The sequence below is a fragment of the Lissotriton helveticus genome, chromosome 5_1, assembly GCF_964261635.1.
Source record: "Lissotriton helveticus chromosome 5_1, aLisHel1.1, whole genome shotgun sequence".
Taxonomy (NCBI): domain Eukaryota; kingdom Metazoa; phylum Chordata; class Amphibia; order Caudata; family Salamandridae; genus Lissotriton; species Lissotriton helveticus.
The window spans coordinates 1065076373-1065095707 of NC_136065.1; the positions used below are offsets into that span (position 1 = coordinate 1065076373).

General features: G+C 43.0%; 1 protein-coding gene across 1 annotated transcript; it reads left to right on the forward strand.

The window, feature by feature from the left end:
• The first annotated feature begins 978 nt into the window (after nucleotides 1-978).
• FGF8 (fibroblast growth factor 8) lies at nucleotides 979-18798 on the forward strand. The gene is made up of 5 exons (XM_078641161.1): nucleotides 979-1897; nucleotides 2004-2040; nucleotides 4138-4318; nucleotides 10931-11037; nucleotides 17747-18798. The coding sequence occupies exons 1-5, from the start codon at nucleotides 1863-1865 to the stop codon at nucleotides 18023-18025; spliced, it is 639 nt and encodes a 212-aa protein (XP_078497287.1). The 5' UTR covers nucleotides 979-1862; the 3' UTR covers nucleotides 18026-18798.
• Nucleotides 18799-19335: the final 537 nt, after the last annotated feature.

The window sequence follows — 19335 nt, forward strand, 5'->3', positions numbered from 1 at the left end:
CGACGTTGTGTGTGTCCCATTTCGAAGGACGCGAGATGGCTATAAAATGAACAGAAAGTGTGGTTCTTACTGATAAGCGTTTTATTTTTTTAGTGCGCTTTATGCATCATCGCTCCTGCTTCAAGGCGCTCCGACCACAGATGACGCTGTTACCGTATATTCAGAGCAGACAGACCTCAGTGAAAGCCCAGGAGGAGCATTTGAGTGAGGGATATATCAGTGGCTGAGAGGGTGTAGAAACATCTACATCCCTAGCTCAACTGGGCGGGGGGTGGGGGGTTAATAGCGCCAATTACTACAGTGTCAAAAGGCAATGTACTTGACGTCATGTGCTGGATAAACAGCCGCTCTCTGTACTATCACCCGCGTGGCGTTGCTTCCTGGCTGTGATTATACAGTTAAAGGTGCAGTGCAGGCGCTGGCTGGAGTTGTGTCTCTGGTCTGTGGGTGCCTGCTCCTGTAATCTCATATGCCCCGCGCAGGTAGCCACCGATTTAGCCCCTTAATGAGATTACTGCCTGGGGTAGCCTCCACATTTGCCAGCTAGGGGGCCCCCTCCACCCCGGGTCTGTGTTTGGGCTCGCTGCTGCATTTTATATGCACGTGTGGCTGTAATGACCGGGTTTGCCCCCGTTTATCTGTCGATTATTATCAATCAGTCTCACTGGAGCTGCGAGTGTGGGGGCCGTCGGTAATGAGCCCCCGCGTCCACCTCTCAGTGCCCCCAATAATGGACGTCTCATTACACATCTTGCGGAAAGGGGGCCGGCCGGTGGCGAACCCCCTCCCATATTTAACGCCGGACAGATGAGGAGGGGGCTGACACTGGAGGGAGGGGGAGCGCGGAGAGACAAGAGGAGGGCTGGCCGTCAGCACGGGCTCGCATCCACTTAGCGCTGAGAGAGGCAGAGAGCAGCCAGGGGAGGGCAGGCCACCGGCAGGAGCGCAGCAGCGACCACCAGCAGGAGACAGCCTGGGCACCGCAGGGCCTGAGCCGAGCAGCAGCAGCAGGCGCCGCCGCCAGCCCCCGGGCCAGCACCTCCTGGCAGACCCGGGCTGCTGAGCCCCAGTTACTCCAGGAAAGGGCAGTCTTTGGACCGGCGCAACCTGCGCAGCGCCTTCTTTCCTGCTACAGAGGGGCCAGCGCACCAGCCCCTCACGGATTCTGGGGAAACGCAGCGGTTTATCTTGCACAGAACCATTCTAGACTGTCAGTCACAGAACCCAGTCCAAGCTGAGGGGAACCACAAGTCTGCCAGGGTTAAAGAGTTTGTGAAAAAATATTCATCTCTTTGACTAGAGCGAACTTTGCGTCCAAGTCATACCCACCTCAGGGTTTCTACCTCACCTCTGGACAGGAGCCCCTTAGCAGCTTTCGGGGGTCAGCCCGCGGCTCTCAGAGTTGGCCACCCCCGGAGCGCAACAAGGCGAGCTGGGTCGGCGGGGCGTCCCTGCACTTCACAGCACCCGGTTTATTCAAGGCAGCTGTGCCCACAGAGGGCTTTGCCCACTAACCACATGGAACCGGTGGATGCGGTGTGCACCTAACTTGTGTTTCTGGATTCGATCTGTGGACGGCGCCGCTGCGCCCAAAGCGGTTCATCCCCAGCAGCGTTTCTTGGAGCGGTTTATCCAGGACTGCACACCTACAGGCATTATCAAGGACCTCGACTTTGCAAGAGTTTATTTAATAAAGGACAGCGTGTCGGTGAAAGACTCGCCAGGGGCAGTGGCGCGCCTGCAAGCCTCCGCATTTGGGACGTTTGTGTTTTCACGAAGCGCTTTATCGGGGACACCCCAGAGGGGAAACCCCCTCAAGAAGTGCACGTCCGCTGCCAGGCGCATCCGCCCGAGGGCTCCGGATGGCTCACACCACCACCTCCACGGTGGGTTGTCTGTAAGTACCTGAGACTGCTTTAAACAATGCATTTTTCGCACAAATTCAGAATATTCCCCTTCCGACTTCCGTAAAGTAATGGTTGTTTTTTCCCTTTTCATTGTAGGCTGCTGCACCTGTTTGCCCTGTGTTTGCAAGCTAAGGTACGTTACGTCTTTTTTAATCACCTTAATTGCATGAAATGACTAGATCTGAAAATGTTTATTTCTAAGATACAGTGCTGATTCGCGGCCATGCGTGGGTAAAGTGGTGTATAAGGGGGTTCAGTGCCGTCTAAGCACTATAAAATTAGGCTGACAAACAAAAATAAAAATAGAATAAAGGCAAGTACAATTACAGCAAACCGCAATAAAAAAATAATAATGCATTCGGCACACTTCTAGGGACATTCGCACAAATTACCTGACTTGAAAGAACGTATTCTTTTAACCCGCTTAAAGGATAAAAATAACTCTCCGTCATGCGGATGATGTTGCTTACTTGGAAAACTTATTTAAAACTTTCTACACGTGCCACTGACGATTTCCCTTGGAAAATGCAGCTCCTGCTCCCGAAATAGATTTTTTTATTTAGAGAAGAAAAGCAATAGGTGGCCATATTTTAGGGAAATGTGGGTTTAGTGGACATTATACTGCACATTGCTGAAAAGAGAAACGTGAATTGGGTTGGTTTCAGTTTTCCCGGCGTTGTAGGATTCCGTGTTATTAAAAAGAGTGTTGATGTGCGGGGGTTGGGGGTGAGTAAATGCGCATTTGTATTTCCAAGCGCCCGGAGGTGTTCTTCTCTGATAATGTGGATAACATTAAAATCAGAGAGGCTACCAGGTTATGTGGCACCGACGTTCGTCCCTTTATCTGTCGGGGCGTTTAGCGCTTATAAACTAGGCACACCGGCACAAGGCGCTGTGTGGAAAGGATCAAATAGTCGCATTCGTTATCAAAGTAGCATAAAATATGTTTTATCAGAGTGCGACACTAAGAGTGACACGTGGGCCTTAAAATATTGTCGTCTGCCCATCGAGGACAGGGAAGACCCTAGACAGGGAGTTAGGCTGCCCCGGGGATTAACCTGTCAATGGGAGTGAGCTGAACTTGTCCCATCGTGCGCCTGCCCCTCGCCAGAGTCTGGGCGCCCGAGCTCCTGCCCACCCACTCTCCAGAGCCGCGAGCCGCGCCACCCGCCCCCACGCCCCCACTCACGACCTAACATTTGTTCCAAATGCATCTTTATAAATGTCATGGGTCGGCGATAAAGCGCCCGACTTTAAAGAGCGCCTCGGCAGAGGAGGGGTACACGGGGCAGAATAACAAAAGCTGCCCTACTGCAAGGGCTGGGAGTGGGGCAAGGGGGGCGGGGGAGATTTATGGGGGCATGTGCGTTTGTGCACAGTTTGTAACATGTAGCTGTTGTGACAAGGCTTGGCAGGGAACACGGGCAGGGGTCCATGTGCTGTCCCCGGGAGTGAGCACCCTTAATCGAAAATACATCGAGACAGCGTCCTTTAATATTTACAGACATGGTCATGCATTATTAAGATATACTTATGCACATGTGGAAGTATAAATGCACAACATGTGTGCATGCATATATATATATATATATATATATATATATATATATATATATATATATATATATATATATATATACATATAGATAGATAGATATATACATACATATTTTATATATATATATTACACAGAGACATGCAAGAGTAGACGTGCTACACGTGCTTTATGTTCTTAGTGACCGCTTCAGGGCGCCCCATTGGGCCGCGTTGCACATTAAAAACAAACACATGTGAGACTCCAAGAGCTGCCCTCGTTAGTGGAGTGAAATGAATATACATATAGAGGCGGGTTGGTCTGTAACGGGAATCCCCGCCAGGCGCCTGCCAGGGCACCCCCGGGTTCTTGAAATCGGTTTGCCTCTGGGGGTAGAGAACGCAATACATTGCCGGTATGGCATATATAATGCATGTCCCACCTGCATGTCTAGGCCTGTGTCGCATAGAGGTGTGTGTGTGTGTAGATCTGTGTAGCATGAGTAGAACCGAAATGCCAATCACGTGTATTACCATTGCACTGTGGCTGGTCTTACAATAATTCAATTAAATCCCACCTGGGGGAGAGAGAAAAAAACCTGTTTGTTGATTGTGATGTAGTAAAGTAGCAGCGTCACGTAGAGCTCTTCTTAAGTATAATTATAATAGCGTGTTGTATATTTTTAATTTCCTAAAGGTAACTGTTCAGTCCCCACCTAATTTTACACAGCATGTGAGGGAGCAGAGCCTGGTGACAGACCAGCTGAGCCGGCGGCTCATCCGCACCTACCAGCTCTACAGCCGGACCAGCGGGAAGCACGTGCAGGTGCTGGACAACAAGAAGATCAACGCCATGGCGGAGGACGGCGACTCGCACGGTAAGGACCCCGGCCGGGGCCGCCTGCCGCTCCGCTGCCCTCTCCCCTCTCCCCTCGGGCGCGGGGGCTTTTACTCTTCCCTGCCCCGCTGCTTGCCTGTCTGATAATATGTTGTTTATTAAATTCCACTGGTGGCATGCTCGCTGAGTCACCCTGACGTCAGATGTTGGGTTATGTGAGGAAGTGTAGGTCTTCTCCACGCCAGTGGAATTCGAATTATGTCCCTGTTTTTACAAGAGCATACTTTGATACTCCAATAAATAGGAAGCAGGTTGAACAGTGTGGAAGAGAGAAACTACTGAGAAACAGGGTTGTTCTTAAAAATATTATAGTTATCTAATTTGTATATTTATATATATATTCCCTTTTATAAATGCCTTGCTTTATGCTTTTAAACGCGAATAAAATAATGCTATTAAGATAGATAGATAGATAGATAGATAGATATTTAGATAGATAGACAGATAGACAGATAGATAGATAGATAGATAGATAGATAGATAGATAGATAGATAGATAGATAGATACGTTTGTTAGTTTAGCTGGATTGGCTCAGCGTTTCATCCTTTGCGGCTGCTAAAAGGAGGACATGTTTCGGTTTAGCAGTATAGACACAGCTTTACACTTGTGGGGTGACGACGCGTGATAATAGTGCATCAAACCGCACACATGAAGTGTTAGGCCATTTCAATACCCCATGGCAGTAACACATATTCCGAAAGATGACTGACAGAACGCATGAGTGCAGAGTACTGAGTGAACCGAGAAGGGCGCCACCCCGCACAGAGTGGCATGTTGTGTTTGTGCCCCTTGAGTCATGTATCATAAGTGCCAGGTGTTGCCAGACTGGCACGGACTGGAATGTGTCGGGGGAGACAAAGCAGAGGCTTGACTGAAAGGCAGTGCAGGGGGGTCCCCACTGTAATAGATGAGTGATGCATTCGAAAGAGAGCGAGGCATGTCACCCATCTGAATAGTCCGTGTCGAGAACCGCCGCAGCGGGATCTGTGCATAAACCCTTTTAGTTTCCTGGCTGGTGGCGTCGGCCGCTGCCGTGGGGTGACCTGGGACTCTGGGGGTATGTGGTACCGACCTCACGTGCCTTGCAGATGCCAAACGATGCTCCATACACAGTCACCCAGTCGTGCAGGGCTGCCCCGACTGCACCAAGGGGACAGAGTGTGCAAAACGAGGCAAAGGATAGAGTAACGCTATGACTGAGGGTGCATGGGGTCATAAATCCGGCCACTGCATGCGTTGGCGCGTGAGTTTTAGACCACGAGCGCACCTACCTGAAAGGATCCAAGATTTGGGCACATTTTTCAAAAAAAGTCTTCACTGCTATCTTAGTGCGAAAGAAAGCCAGGTGGGGCAGCAGTGCTATACTTGTATATGCAGAACGGCACTATGCAAGAGAATGGGAGAGTTGTTTTACATTTTATTCCTAAATTAAAGGTATATGTCACCTGAGACGCCCTCCTACACATGCGCAGAAGCGCGCACCTGCCCACATGGATCCCCACGAGCGCATGCCAGGCACCCACGCGCGCGCACACATAGGGCTCAATGCAGTGCAGACATTTAAATGCAGCTCCGTTCTATTTAAACCTGAACCTTGCAAGAGCAGAATAGCGCATAAGACACTGCAATTAAACACTAACTGCTGCACACCGAGGACACATCTGGATAAAGAGAAGCCCGCCGTGGAAAGGGGGGAAAGCGAACAAACAAATGGATGAAAGATGTAGGGGAAAGGCTCGGGTTTTCCTTGCTGCGAGGGCAAGTGGATGATATAAAACAGAAAAAGAACAAGCCGTTTTTCAGCTGCATTGCTCCGAAAGAGTTGTAGTCTGTAAATGCTGAAAAAGCCAGGTTCACGCGCGCTCTGTGTGAATCTCCAGAGAGCGCCCGTGTCTGGAAGAGCCATTAGAACTCCTCTGACTTTCACCTTTTTTAACATTTCCTGAATAGTTCCTCCTCGTCTCAGTCCGGGTTTGGGATCAAATGCGTCTCGCTGCATTTTTGCTGCCTCTACGTAGCTACTTTCCATCAAAGTTCCAGCACCAGGCATCATTTTACAGGGATAAAGCTGTCATGGAAGGAGAAGAATAGAGCTGGACATGCTAAGCGCCCCCCAAATAAGAATCTAGTAAACCTTAAGCGCTATTACACAGCCCTTAACAAGGCCGTAAATGCAGGGTTAGAAGGGAGCGCGCGCATTCCTCACAGCCGCGCGCACTGGGGCCGGTTCTACCACTTTACTCACTTTTGTGTTTTCGAAAGATAACCACCGTCCTTGATTTAAGTCCAATTTACAACCAAACCTCCTCTGGTTAAATCTTGTTAAAAAATAAACTGATCTAGGGACGGCGCTGCTGTGACGAAAGTGTGTGGTAAAAGGAGGGGGGGGAAGGGTCAGAGAGTTGGGGGTGGGGGTCGTTATTTAATTTATTTGTGAAATAGACGAGGTAGCATTCTTATCCAATATCAATAAAAATGACTTCTACTTCGGAAACAATAAAACCACTGCAGGGGCGTTGAGACGTTAAGAGGTCTGCATTGGGGTGACATCTCTGTGACGTTGTGACCCCTTCAGAGCCACTTCGAGGCACGAGATTGTCTTTTCTGGGGCACAGGCACGCGCCATCTTTCAAGCCACGCAGCATTTGTAGTAGAACTGTTAGGTAAAACCCCCTGCATCAGGCTTCTGGAGAAAATGGGGTTTAATGTGGGATTGACCTTTGAACTTCACCTAGCAAACTGCCGAATCAGACAGAGGTAGCAGAGTACCATGTATCAATTTCGAGATAAAAATGCACTCATTTATATTAGGAGTCCTTGGGGTGAGCTGATGGAAATTCGCATCGGTGCCTTGAAGATACTCTACAGTTATTTTTTGACCTAACTATAATGTTTATATTAGGAGACTAGAATGATTGTCTAAAGCTTTGGCTAGTGTTTACTTGGTTGCACTCTTTGTTGCATAGTTTATGTCTCTGTAATTCACGTTGAGAGATGCGATGTGTGAACAATATGTATTACATATACAACTAACAGCGTCATACATCAATTCAAGCAGTCAATCAAGTCACTCTTTATTTGATCATTTAGAAATAATTATAAAAAACCAGTAATTCACAACATCAAATTACAATCAATCTATACACAACCAATTCATACTTATTTCATTGTTAACATTCTACACAAATAATATTGCCTCATAAAACCGTAAATAACATTAAACCAATGAGAACACAAACGTTATAAGAAGTAAAACCACCAAGTTAAGTCATAGCTACACTTTGTAAATAAAGTCAACCTCCGTAACTCCAAAAATGAAGATATTTCGATGCTGTACAGCAAATTCTGAAGAGACCTGCTCTCAGGCAGATCTCGGGGCAATTGAGCATTTGCCAAAAAAATAACAATGGTCTGAATTTCTGAAATTGCGGTCTCCTATAAATTGGAATAAAAAATTTGCTTGAGAATGACTGATAGAATTTACAAAAGAACAACAAAGGTGACAGGATCTGTACAGATGATTCGAAACATGGGCACAGGGAAACAGATTTGGAACCTGAGGGAGCCCAATCTGAACCTAGACAGAAGGCACTTTTTCATGAATGAGGTACCAGACCCAGGCAAGGCTCCAGACTTGCAGAAGTTTGGATTGCAACATATTCTGGTATAGAAAATTTCATTAACTCCACCTTTTCCGCTTAATAGCCCCTGCATCCAAAATACTCTTTATGAGTCAACCCTTATCATTTGTCCTCAGCTCAGGTGGGTTATTGAAAATAGACAGTCTCCCTAAGTGAGTGGAGGTGGCCCTAATATAGCAGAGCCAGAGGATCTTATTCCTCAGCTCACAAGATAAACAATCTCCAGTTAAATCCTTGTTAAAAGATGCACAGTTGTTACACCAGATTGAAGAACAAAGAAACAGTGGCACTAGTGTTGCATGATACTCTTAACTAATCCAAGCCCAACTCTTGATGTACAGCATAGTGCGAGCTGCACATAAGAATGCACAAAATGCGCCAGTACACCCTATTTTCCTCTCCCTATTGGCTGCTAACATCTCTATGCCCCCAAACGCCCTCTCCATAGGTCAAAATTGGAATGCATCTCCTGTTATAGATTTCTGAAAACTAACCAAGAAGCTTTCTACCTATATTTGAGACCAGATTGAAAGTGAACCTAAAGCTTGTACAAAACACATTTCCTTGGTAGAAAGACAGAACAGTCACTCATTGTAATAATGTTTACATACATCCAAATGCATGTGTGTGCATAACTGTATTGTTGCATAGAGCTGCACGTAGGATTCTCTGACATGCATTGGAGCCAATGTTTCAGGTGTTGTGAGGATTTCTACTAAATCTTATAAATACACAGCAAGTTAACACTCCCATTGTGCAGTAGTCACACTGAATATACAGTTGCTTTGAACATCATCTGCCAAGATGAATGCAGCCTGTATTTATCTCAACATAGCAACCATTGCCTCCAGTGTGAAGATTTTAAAGCAGGACAATGTCAAAGTCAGCTTTTACTGTCAAATATATGGGACTGACGGTGGGCCTTAGTCAGGGAGATAGAGAATTTGCTCACTAGGCTTGGGGATTTCTGTTTGATTGGTTTTGTGCATACAAACTTGAAATTTGTGTGTCTAGTTTCTCACAAAAGGCATAGAATATAGCAGCCAGCGCTTAGACATTGTAATTAACACTTTAAAAAGTAATTCTGCTCTGCCCATAGTAAACATTTCGACCTAAAACACAAATCGCCTGTTTCAGTTATTATATGTGAATTTCAATTCTAGTGTATCTGCACAAGATGCCTGCCTCCATGTGCATCCTCTGAACGCACATTGACAAAGAGTAGGTGACAAGGGCGAAGGAAATATATCTAAATCTTACGTGCTGGAGGTACGGCACGGGCAAACGTAAAATAGTTTCAAGCCAGAGGTACTGGGCACTGTGTATTTTAATGGCTGCATCAACCTATAATTTATAGCTTATTTAAAACTCAATCAATGTCTCCATTAAAGGCTGAGACTAAATCAATATGCCTTCTCAACTAACACAAAGGTGAAACACATTAAAGTGCCTTTGCCTCCTGAACGTCGCAAAGGCACTGAACGTCGCAAAGGCACTGCAGTGATGGAACATGCCAAGGACCACAGCTTCAAGCATTCCCTTCCCACATGCAGTATAAATTCAGCACATAGCAGCTCTGCATCCAGTTCGTTGAGATACAGTGGAGGTTGAGGGGCGAGGGCAGGTGCTGATGAGAAAGGGCGAGTGGCAGACTTTTCTTAGTCCCAGTTTAGTCAAAATATGTTATTCATTAAGCCTGTCTGTGGATGCCAGCACCCAGGATTTGCGATACTGATATCCAATGTGCCGCGGGATATTGCTTATACAATTCACACATCAAGGAAATCTTTATTGAGCATCTAGTTCATAATACAAGCACCTTCAGCAAGTGCAGTGACCACTTAAACATGATTCAAGAATTCTGAAAATACATTTAGCTGTTTGCTTGTCTCTGGCCATAGAAAAGCATGGAGAGTTCACAGTAAATTTTGTATTGGAAATTCATCCTGACAAGAGAACGCGTCTCAATTGTGCCTTCTTTTGACAGAATAGGAAATGAGTTCCAGGGACATAAAGCAATTTGATGAGGATCACAACATTTGATCATATGTGTGAGTGTGGTTAGAACAGAGGTCTCCTTGTTCGTCTGCAATTACATAATCAATAGACCCCAGATCCTCCTATATATTAGCCTTCTACTCAGTGCTTGCTTCCTGTTTCAACACAAATGAAACACTAGGCCAATGTGCTGCACTGTATTTGAAACACATATTGCTCCAAGTTGGTGATGCAAACAGAGAGAACCAAATCATAGCAAATAACCTGCCACTAATTCGGCAAGTAAAAGAGGGTTTCAGACCATGATGGTAAATACATTACAAATAGGGGTTTTTGCAATATTGTTTTGAGAAACGGTGGCCATTGGTCATGTATATTTCCAGTCACAGGAGCTGGAAAGGGTTATTTTGCTAATTTTACAGAAATATGATCATCGGTCTAATGTCCCATATGAGGATGCCATCCATGTGAATGCCATACATATCTCAATGCCAACAGCAGCATAGAGCTTGCTGCCAGAGGATCCATGGCCACACTTTGTCTATGGAGGCACTTTAGCCCATCTGTTGAGTGCTTCTAGTGTGGAAATGGAGAACCAGTTGAATCCCACATGCCATGAAAAACACTCACCCACACAGCCAATTCTATTCGAGTATCTCTGCAATTTACTCATTAGCTTTGTTTCCAACATCAGAAATTTGCAATGTAAGGAAAACAGCAATAGGACTGTTGTCACTGAAGTTTTGCCATGCATTTAGTTTAAATGATGTAGTTGGTCTAAGTTAAAGTCATTGCCACTAGTTTGTCGGTAGATAGCCCTAGACATACAGGCCACACAGATGAATTTATATAAATTCATTAACTTGGCTTTTATCAAACAAATATCAAATATTTGTAATCTGTACTAATATATTAAGAGGTTATGTGACAACTCTCCCCCTTTTACCAACAGCCAAATTAATTGTGGAAACAGACACCTTTGGAAGCCGAGTTCGCATTAAAGGCGCGGAGACGGGCTTTTACATCTGCATGAACAAAAAAGGAAAGCTGATCGGCAAGGTAAGTCGAATCATAGCTTTGAGCGACAATGTCATGTTGTGTTGTGGCTCAGGCGCAGCAAAAAAAATAATTTTGACCTAAAAACAAACGGGAAGGGAAAAAGCTGCCATCTAAATTCTAATCAGGGGTGGGAGCTGTGTGCTGTTAAGGGGAGCATACCAAACACAACCGCAAGGCCATGTTAAAAAAATGTCCTTGTTATCAAAAGGGATGTAAGTAGTGGGAAAGGAAAAAAAGTAACAAAGAGAAGAGAACATAATCAAAAAGCTGAAAGGAGGAAGGGGGTGTTTCGAATTCCATATATCTTTTTAACAAATAGCCAAATTGCTTTGCTATTATGTTCAATTACATGGTACACGTATCTGGAATGTTAAGACAGCGAGTTCAGCCTGCCTCATCAGTAAGCCCTGAAATTTCCACATTAGTCATGCTTACTCTTAAACACCCAGAGGTTTCTCCGAGGAGCCTTCTTTTTTGTAAACTTCACTTTCAAGCCATTATTACTTCTAAAGATGTGAGCCTCGGCGCGAACACTCATTCCTCGTGTTCATTGTGCTGGGTGGGGTGAGGGTCCCAGGGTGATGAAAGTTAATGCGCCCTGCCCGCACATACCTGCTATAGAATTCTTTTTTCACCTCTTGAGATCCGCGGCCCCAGCCCCCTGTCACAATCTGCACAGCTGAAGTTGTGCTGCTGGCTGCTTCTCTCATTCCTATCCGACGTGTCACGTTTTTCCAATCCCACCTTCCAAAACCCTTCATTTTTTTCCCTGCTCGGCTACCTTTGGGAATGGCTATAAATTGTTCACGTTGCACATTGCCCGTTGGGGTTTTGATGCAGACGAGAGGAAGCGAGGACAGCTGTAGCCAAACATGATTTTTCCCCCTCACTGTGCACAGTGCATGTTAGGGTTGTCAAAAGGCTTTGAAGCAAATGTATATTATTGTCCTGCACCACATAAGCAATCTATGCTAGGCAACAACGCCAGCAGCTTTTGTCACAAATACTCAAGCTATCGGAGTGTGTAAACGAGACAAAATATATGTGTATACTACCTTTGAAAAAAATTGATACTATCCGAATAAGCTTCATTCACCTAGCCTGGAATGCCTATTTTTTTTAAGTAAACTGTGAACAAAATATATACATGTTGGGAATTGCAATATAGTCCATCGCGCAGTTAACCTATACGTATAATTATTTAAAGATTACCCGTAACAATATTATGATGGCAAGAGATGGCTAAAATGGTCTGCGGATTTGCAATCTCAAATCATTGGTCCAAATTTCATTCTGGTATGTTTGGTCTATTGAAGTTGTCTATATACTGGGCTGCCATATAGTGTAGTGAAGAATCTGCTGAGGCTATAGATGGCTCCAGCAGGCGTGCTGTGTAATGTTTCCTCTTTTGACCTATGACTCTCGTGCTGCGTGGTCTGCACTGGCTTTCATTGGGGTTCTGCATTTAAATCAAGGTGGCCACTATGGCTTGCAAAGCTCTCCATGGCCTAGGCAACACTACCTGCTAACAGAGATGTCTGTTCTTTTGCTTTTGCACATTAATCTCATAACTATGCATCACGTCCGGCTCACCACAGCTAGAATGTTTTGCTCTATATTGTGGATAGGGAAGTCTATTTATGCTGTTGTTACAATCTCAGTTTCTAACTTACCATTGTTTTTGTATTTTGTGTGACACATGCAAACATGACTTGGCTTTCTCTTGAGCATTTCTGGTTTACCATGCCACCTTTCTAGCACATCATTGCATACAAGACATTTTATTTATTTATCTACCTTTTGTTAAACGTATACAGGAACTGTAATAAGTATTATAGCAGAGAACCAATTGTGCATCTAATCGTACCTCAAAAGTATAAAAAGAGAAACCACCGAATGAATAAAACATCACAATAAACTCCCTAAAGTGGAAGTACTCTGGTTTAAATAAAATATAATTGACTGCTCACCAGTCTTTTTGGGTTACAGTGCTATTTGTAATGATTAGAAACATATGTTACAGTGGTTTCATTGAAGGAATACATTTATATTGACTTGAGTGGGTTTCTATTTTCATAAAACTGTGCCAAACATATATTGTGTGAATTGCTGTTTAAGTGGCAAATCTTCTTAAGAGAAGACACATGGTGAAACAAGTTAGTGGTCCCATATGATGGATAACAGGGGAGAGTCCCATTAATATGCAATTATCTTAGTAGAATTTAAAAACCTAGGGCTAAACCAAAAGACAAATTACTTTGCCTTAAAAAAAAAGTACACCACCCTTAAATATCTGTTCCATTTATGTGGTAGTTGCAAAAAACAACATTCACTCAATTGGAGACAACCTGAAGAGGGCCTGTGAATAAAATAGAAAATCCTCAGAGGTCATGTAACTCATAAGCTTAACACAGAAAAAGAGGATCTCAAGGTAAACCCCGTAAACTCATTCAACACAAAAAGTAAAAAGGAGATGTTCACAATTGGTAAAGGAAGCTGATTTGAATGTAAAGATACACAACATTTAGCACTGGTCGCAGAGGTAGATGTTATGGTGTGATAAGATAAATGTCCAGAGGCATAGTAACAACACTGAGGCCCTGTCACTTAGTATGTGCAAATGAATATTTACACAAATGGGTAAAGCACATCAATTACACAACTAGCGTATACATTTTGCTTCCCTTGTAGTATATATTTTACGAAGATGCTTTTGTGTATACACTTGGATGCGCACTGGCCAAGTCAATTGTGATGGCTGATGCTGACAGGGAGGTGCTCATCTGCACTTCTTCTTAGTGGCATGGGACCTTTCATGGGCTTTTCTGGCAGGCCAGGGACTGTCTACATGAGATGCAAAGCGTCTTGCGCCACCCTTTCAACCTCTCTGGCCTTCTACTAAAGACCTCACAGCTAATGTGTACCTTTCGGGTCGCCTTAAAATATTCCACCATTTTATAGTGGCTGTGACACATAGAACAGGGTACGGTATTCCGAAAGGATTGCTAACTGCCACTGCAGTGGTGGGCCTTTGTGCCCCATTCTAATGAGCATGCTGTAGAATATGTTCCAGAACAAAAAGTACTATACTACGAAAAGCGTTCTGGGGGAAGAATTCCTAGAAATGAGTGCATTTAACCAGGTTAAGTCAAGAAGTGCACAACCTTTGGAAATGGTACCCAACATGTAAATCTTCAGTTATTTAAAAGAGCATTGCTTATTTCACATCCGCTGATGATGTGGCATGTCAGACCCAACAATAGCACATCAGTGGCATTTATCTTGCTTTTGGATATATTGTTACTTTTTGTTCATTGCATTCTGACTCCCCCTTCATCGCCGAATAATTCAGCAGCATAAACTCCCAAAGTGAGAAAACTCAAAAGAGTGCCCTGCACCTGCATAATGTCACAAAGTTTCACCCCTTCATGTATGTGATTGACAGATTTACTGAGTTTTTATGTACATTACTTAGTGCTTCTGTCCGCCTCCTTTGGTAGGGGCCCAATGGAAGACTTCTCAGCAGTATGTTATGGAAGTAATATGATGATAGATGCAGCCTCTTCATTTAGAGACAGAGCAGGCTGCCAATATTTTACTGGCACCGGCGGACATTCTGCTAGATGATTTAAACCTCCCAAGTTAAGGGGGTGTTTGCCAAGTGTAGTATTAGGATGGCGTCATGGCCTTGCTTTGGAAAGGCGCACTGCTGAACCAAAGACCTTTCCTCCCTGCTTTCCTTTTACTCCAATTAAGTAGCAGAACCACTTTTGGTTAGTAATATTATGCTTCATAAAACATAATGTTAGCCATCCAATCCGGGTTTTCCCGCATCATCAGGAACCACAAGAACAATGCTCTAATGGTTTGGAACTTTTCATGGAAAGCACAACTCTATGTTCTACCTTCTATTAGAACATTGGAATGTTGGGAACTCCATTGAAAACAATGTAGTGTTCTGGGCTTATAATGGCTGGTATAAGCCTGGAGCTCCAACATTCCAATGTTTCTTTGTTCACAGCTCTGGCAGTGAACAAAGGCTTCAGGGAACCTGAGGGGATTCCAATCCCCTCACGCTCCCAAAAGGCATTGTTTTTTTTGTTAGAACATTCTGTCCTCTAGTGACAGAATGTTCTAAAAGCCTTGTAGCCCTTCGTAGATGGGCTATACCGCTATTAAAGTCCCTCTCCCTTGTTAAAGGCCCTCGCCTTCGGCTCGGGGCCTTTAACGCTGGAGAGGGCCTTTAATAGCCGGTATAGCCCTCTACGGCGGGCTATAAGGCTATAGTATTCTTAAGCCGTATTCTCTGCCACTGTGGAACTGGCTAGTCCATCCTACCACTATATGAAGCAACAGTATTCTGTTTCATGGAAAACATTCAATCGACATATACTACCCCCTTATAAGACACGTTTCTTGACTTGTGTGCACATGCCCACCAGACGTACATTTTTTTTTTAATTGGGAGGTGAACCCGAAAGAAGTTATAAGTGTCCCTATGTCACAAGATAACATATAAACCATTAGTAAACTAGACAGTGAACTAATGAAACTATTAGTAAACCATCAGTGAACAAGATATTCAGTACATCTCTATTACTTAAACTCAACAATTTGACATGACCAATTGAAGGAAACCTTAGCACCGAACCAAAAGAGCATCCAGATCAAGAAAGAGCTAAGATGCTGCACTAGTGGTAGACTATGCTATATCAATGTAGATTATTTAGCATAAAGACATTACAAAATCACCAATATGGAACAAAGTTAAGGGGAAAACCTGCCTTTTCAGGGATGAGTGAAAGATATAAAAAAAATTCTTCTTTGTACCTAGGGGAAAGTATTCCTATGCCCACTGTGCTGAGATGGAAGTGGTGGCTTAGATGTTAAGAGAGAGTCATTTATAGAACTTCCAGTGAATGATGACATTATAACAATATCAACCGACACAATACTTCAATTCAGGGCTCTGCTGAAGAAGAAAAGCTTAGTCTCCTGGGGTTATCAAAGAGTTCATCTTTTGAAAACACAAATGAATGATAACATTAGAATCAAATGGACCCTGACGAGATATGTTGCTGGCCCTTGCTCTATGGCTTGTGCTTGGCTTGGAAGCCCTAATTCTACCCAGTTGCCTCATCTTAATTTGAAGAATTGGGTGATCCACTGCTTCCAGTGAGGCACACATCATAGCAGATGTTCTAGTCGCTTAACATACTAGCACCAATTTGCTGCTATATAGGAATTTCAGAGTCATTTAGAAACATCCACCAGGTAAAAAAAACCAACAGCACTTGCTATGTGCTTTCATTACTAAAACAAATGCGAGGAGCTCTGTTTTAACCATGAAATGCATTCTTTAGAGGCCTACAGAGATGCATGCTTTGAAACCACAGCCCCTACTAGATCTAGGAAACTCATAAAATGCAATTCCGGAACTGAAACATTGTGTGTAGGATATGTAAAGTTGTATAGCCGCACATATATGAATGCAATTACAATCAAATATGCTTAGGTTTTGTTGAGTATAGGTATCAAAGCCCCTAGTCTCTGAGTTGCAACTCAACCCTGGCATCACCGTGTAATAATAGCTGAGAGGTTGCTGATTCAAACATCAGCGATACCTGTGTCACATGACTGTTTATTAATTTAAGTCAAGCATAAGGAAGAATTCAAATATCCTATTGATATGATTTTCAGTCTTTTAAAAACAAGCACAAATACAAATATTGTGCTCACGGACGTAGAGTACACCAGGGGCCGTATTGTCGAGGAAGACTCAGTTGGTAGGGCTTTCTATATAATACACCTTCCCTTCATTATTTAAAGGGTCTGGCAGATTGCCAATGCCTCTGTATGGCTGTCTGTGGTCCTTTTGAAAACAATTCCTTGGCAGATGTCTACTTTGAAAATTACTAGAGGCAAATTGTTTCACAAAAAGGAAAAAGCCACTTATCAAATAAGTCCTACATTATATCACAATTTTTGCTTGTAAGGTGCACTGTGTTTCAAATACTTTTAATACTCCAGTTGATTCATATTACCATTTTTAGTTGTCTGTTTATTCATCCTTACCCATTAATTTGTTTGGATGTTTGGGTGATGAGAGTGACCAATCTGCAGAAACACCCAGATTCTCATATTTTTCACATTTTGCTGGGTGGTTTAACTCATTACTAATTGGGTTTTGAATACTTCAGTTCAATGGAGACATGGTAATATTAATCACGAATTTGATCAAAATGAGACACCTAGCCCGCTGGAACTGGTGTCAAGTAATACAAATCAGGGAGGTGCAAGAAGTGAGATCAGTCATCATTTGAACCCTATGGAGCACATGGGATGCAACATTATAAACTTTGAATTCAGTAGCATGGCAGGAAGTATCATCTAATGATCTGTGATGCCAGTAAGATGACAGATGCCATGTAATTGACAATAATAAAAAAGCATTCAATTAAAACTCCTAAGATTAGCTTAATAACTTCCTTATCTAGGTGAAAATAACACAAACAAAACCCAGCTACTAGAAGCAACAAACTCCTGGTGCCCAATTTACTTTATTGGATCAGTAGTAAGACTCCCTAAAGTAAAATGTTTGGATGTATGTTTTAATATTTACAGATTTTCACATGAGTATATTGATTTCTCATGTTTTGCTGAATATTGGTCTTCGATCACTAAACAAGTTATATTTTCTCATTAACAGAGCAATGGCCGAGGCAAAGACTGTGTTTTCTCAGAGATAGTGTTGGAGAACAACTACACCGCACTACAAAACGCCAAGTATGAAGGGTGGTACATGGCCTTCACCAGGAAAGGCCGCCCGAGGAAAGGCTCCAAAACCAGACAACACCAGCGGGAAGTCCATTTCATGAAGCGGCTGCCGAAGGGCCACCAGACAGCAGAGCCTCATAGACGCTTTGAGTTCGTTAATTACCCTTTCAACAGGAGGAGCAAAAGAACTCGACATTCAATCCCACGATGAGAACCAAAATACTCCTCAACATCAACATCCTTTTCTACTCCAGTGGAGTTTTAGAAGAACAATTTATATAAAAAAGAAAAAGAAAAAAAGAAGAAAACGTTCACTAGTTGTTTATAATTTTTTTCTACAAAAAGATGCTTTATTTTTGTATTCCAATGTGACTTTTTTTATACAAAACAAGGATAAAATGTACAAAAACTTTATAGCTATGCTTTTGCCAACGGTGGAACATAGACATCATTTTTTGGACGGTAGCAAAGAATATAAAGAAATCCTCGGACCAAAAGTGCTACTTAAGAAACCACTTAACCAAAAAAGCAAACAAAATAAAGAATTAAGAGGTACTTCAAAACTGGGAAAGGATGTGATCTTTGGTTCTTTTCCTTCTGTAAATAAGTCTGTTACTGACTTAAAGGATGTTACAAGTTTGCTTGAGTGTTGATCCATTTTGAAAAGCTGCTTTTTTCATCATCTTCACAGTTTCCAACTTGGAAATATGGTGTTTGCCTGTTTTACAGGCACTTATGCGAAGTATGAGAGTGCAGAATGTCTGACCTTAGTTCCCAAAGATTGTTTTTGGGAATGAAGGGGGGCATGAAAAGCTACGACTTCCAACTGAAAACACAATGTGCCCCTGGCCTGTACTAGGATTTTTTTTTGTAAAAGATAGTTTTAAAAAGTAATAATAATGTTATTATTAAAACACTGTATAAAAGCCAGGTGTCTGGCATGGCTTTTTACTCAACTTTTCTGAGGATATCTGTACAAATTAATATTAATGACTGAAATATTTATTTAATTTGTGTATTAAAATTTGTATTAGTATAAATACCATTTCTCTGTGTCTCATTTGTAAGATGATTTGTGGTTAAAGAAACACCAGTATTCTCGAAACAATGTTAATAGACTAAGCCAATGATAAATGATAAGAATAAGCAAAGCTCAGCACAGAGACAATCAAAGATTAGGCATAAATTCAGTTCTCTGTTCTAATGAAATGACTGAAAATGTTAATTGAAAAGTAATTTCCCCTTATGAGAAAATGACCTTGGAAATGGAATTGTGTATCAAGACATTAATAATATGTTTCTCATCTGTTGGCTGTCTTGGGGAATGTTGAATCACTGTAAGCAGCATGTACTGTCTGGTTCATATTATTTAAACAGGACTCCCGTTAGTTCCCGCTTGTCCATTGTAACAGGATTATGGATTCAGTAAGACTTACAGACACAGTTTAGGAAGAGGTTCCTGAATTATGCTACTTTCGAGCATTTTTCTCATTGGTTATATTGCAGCCTTTCACAAGATTA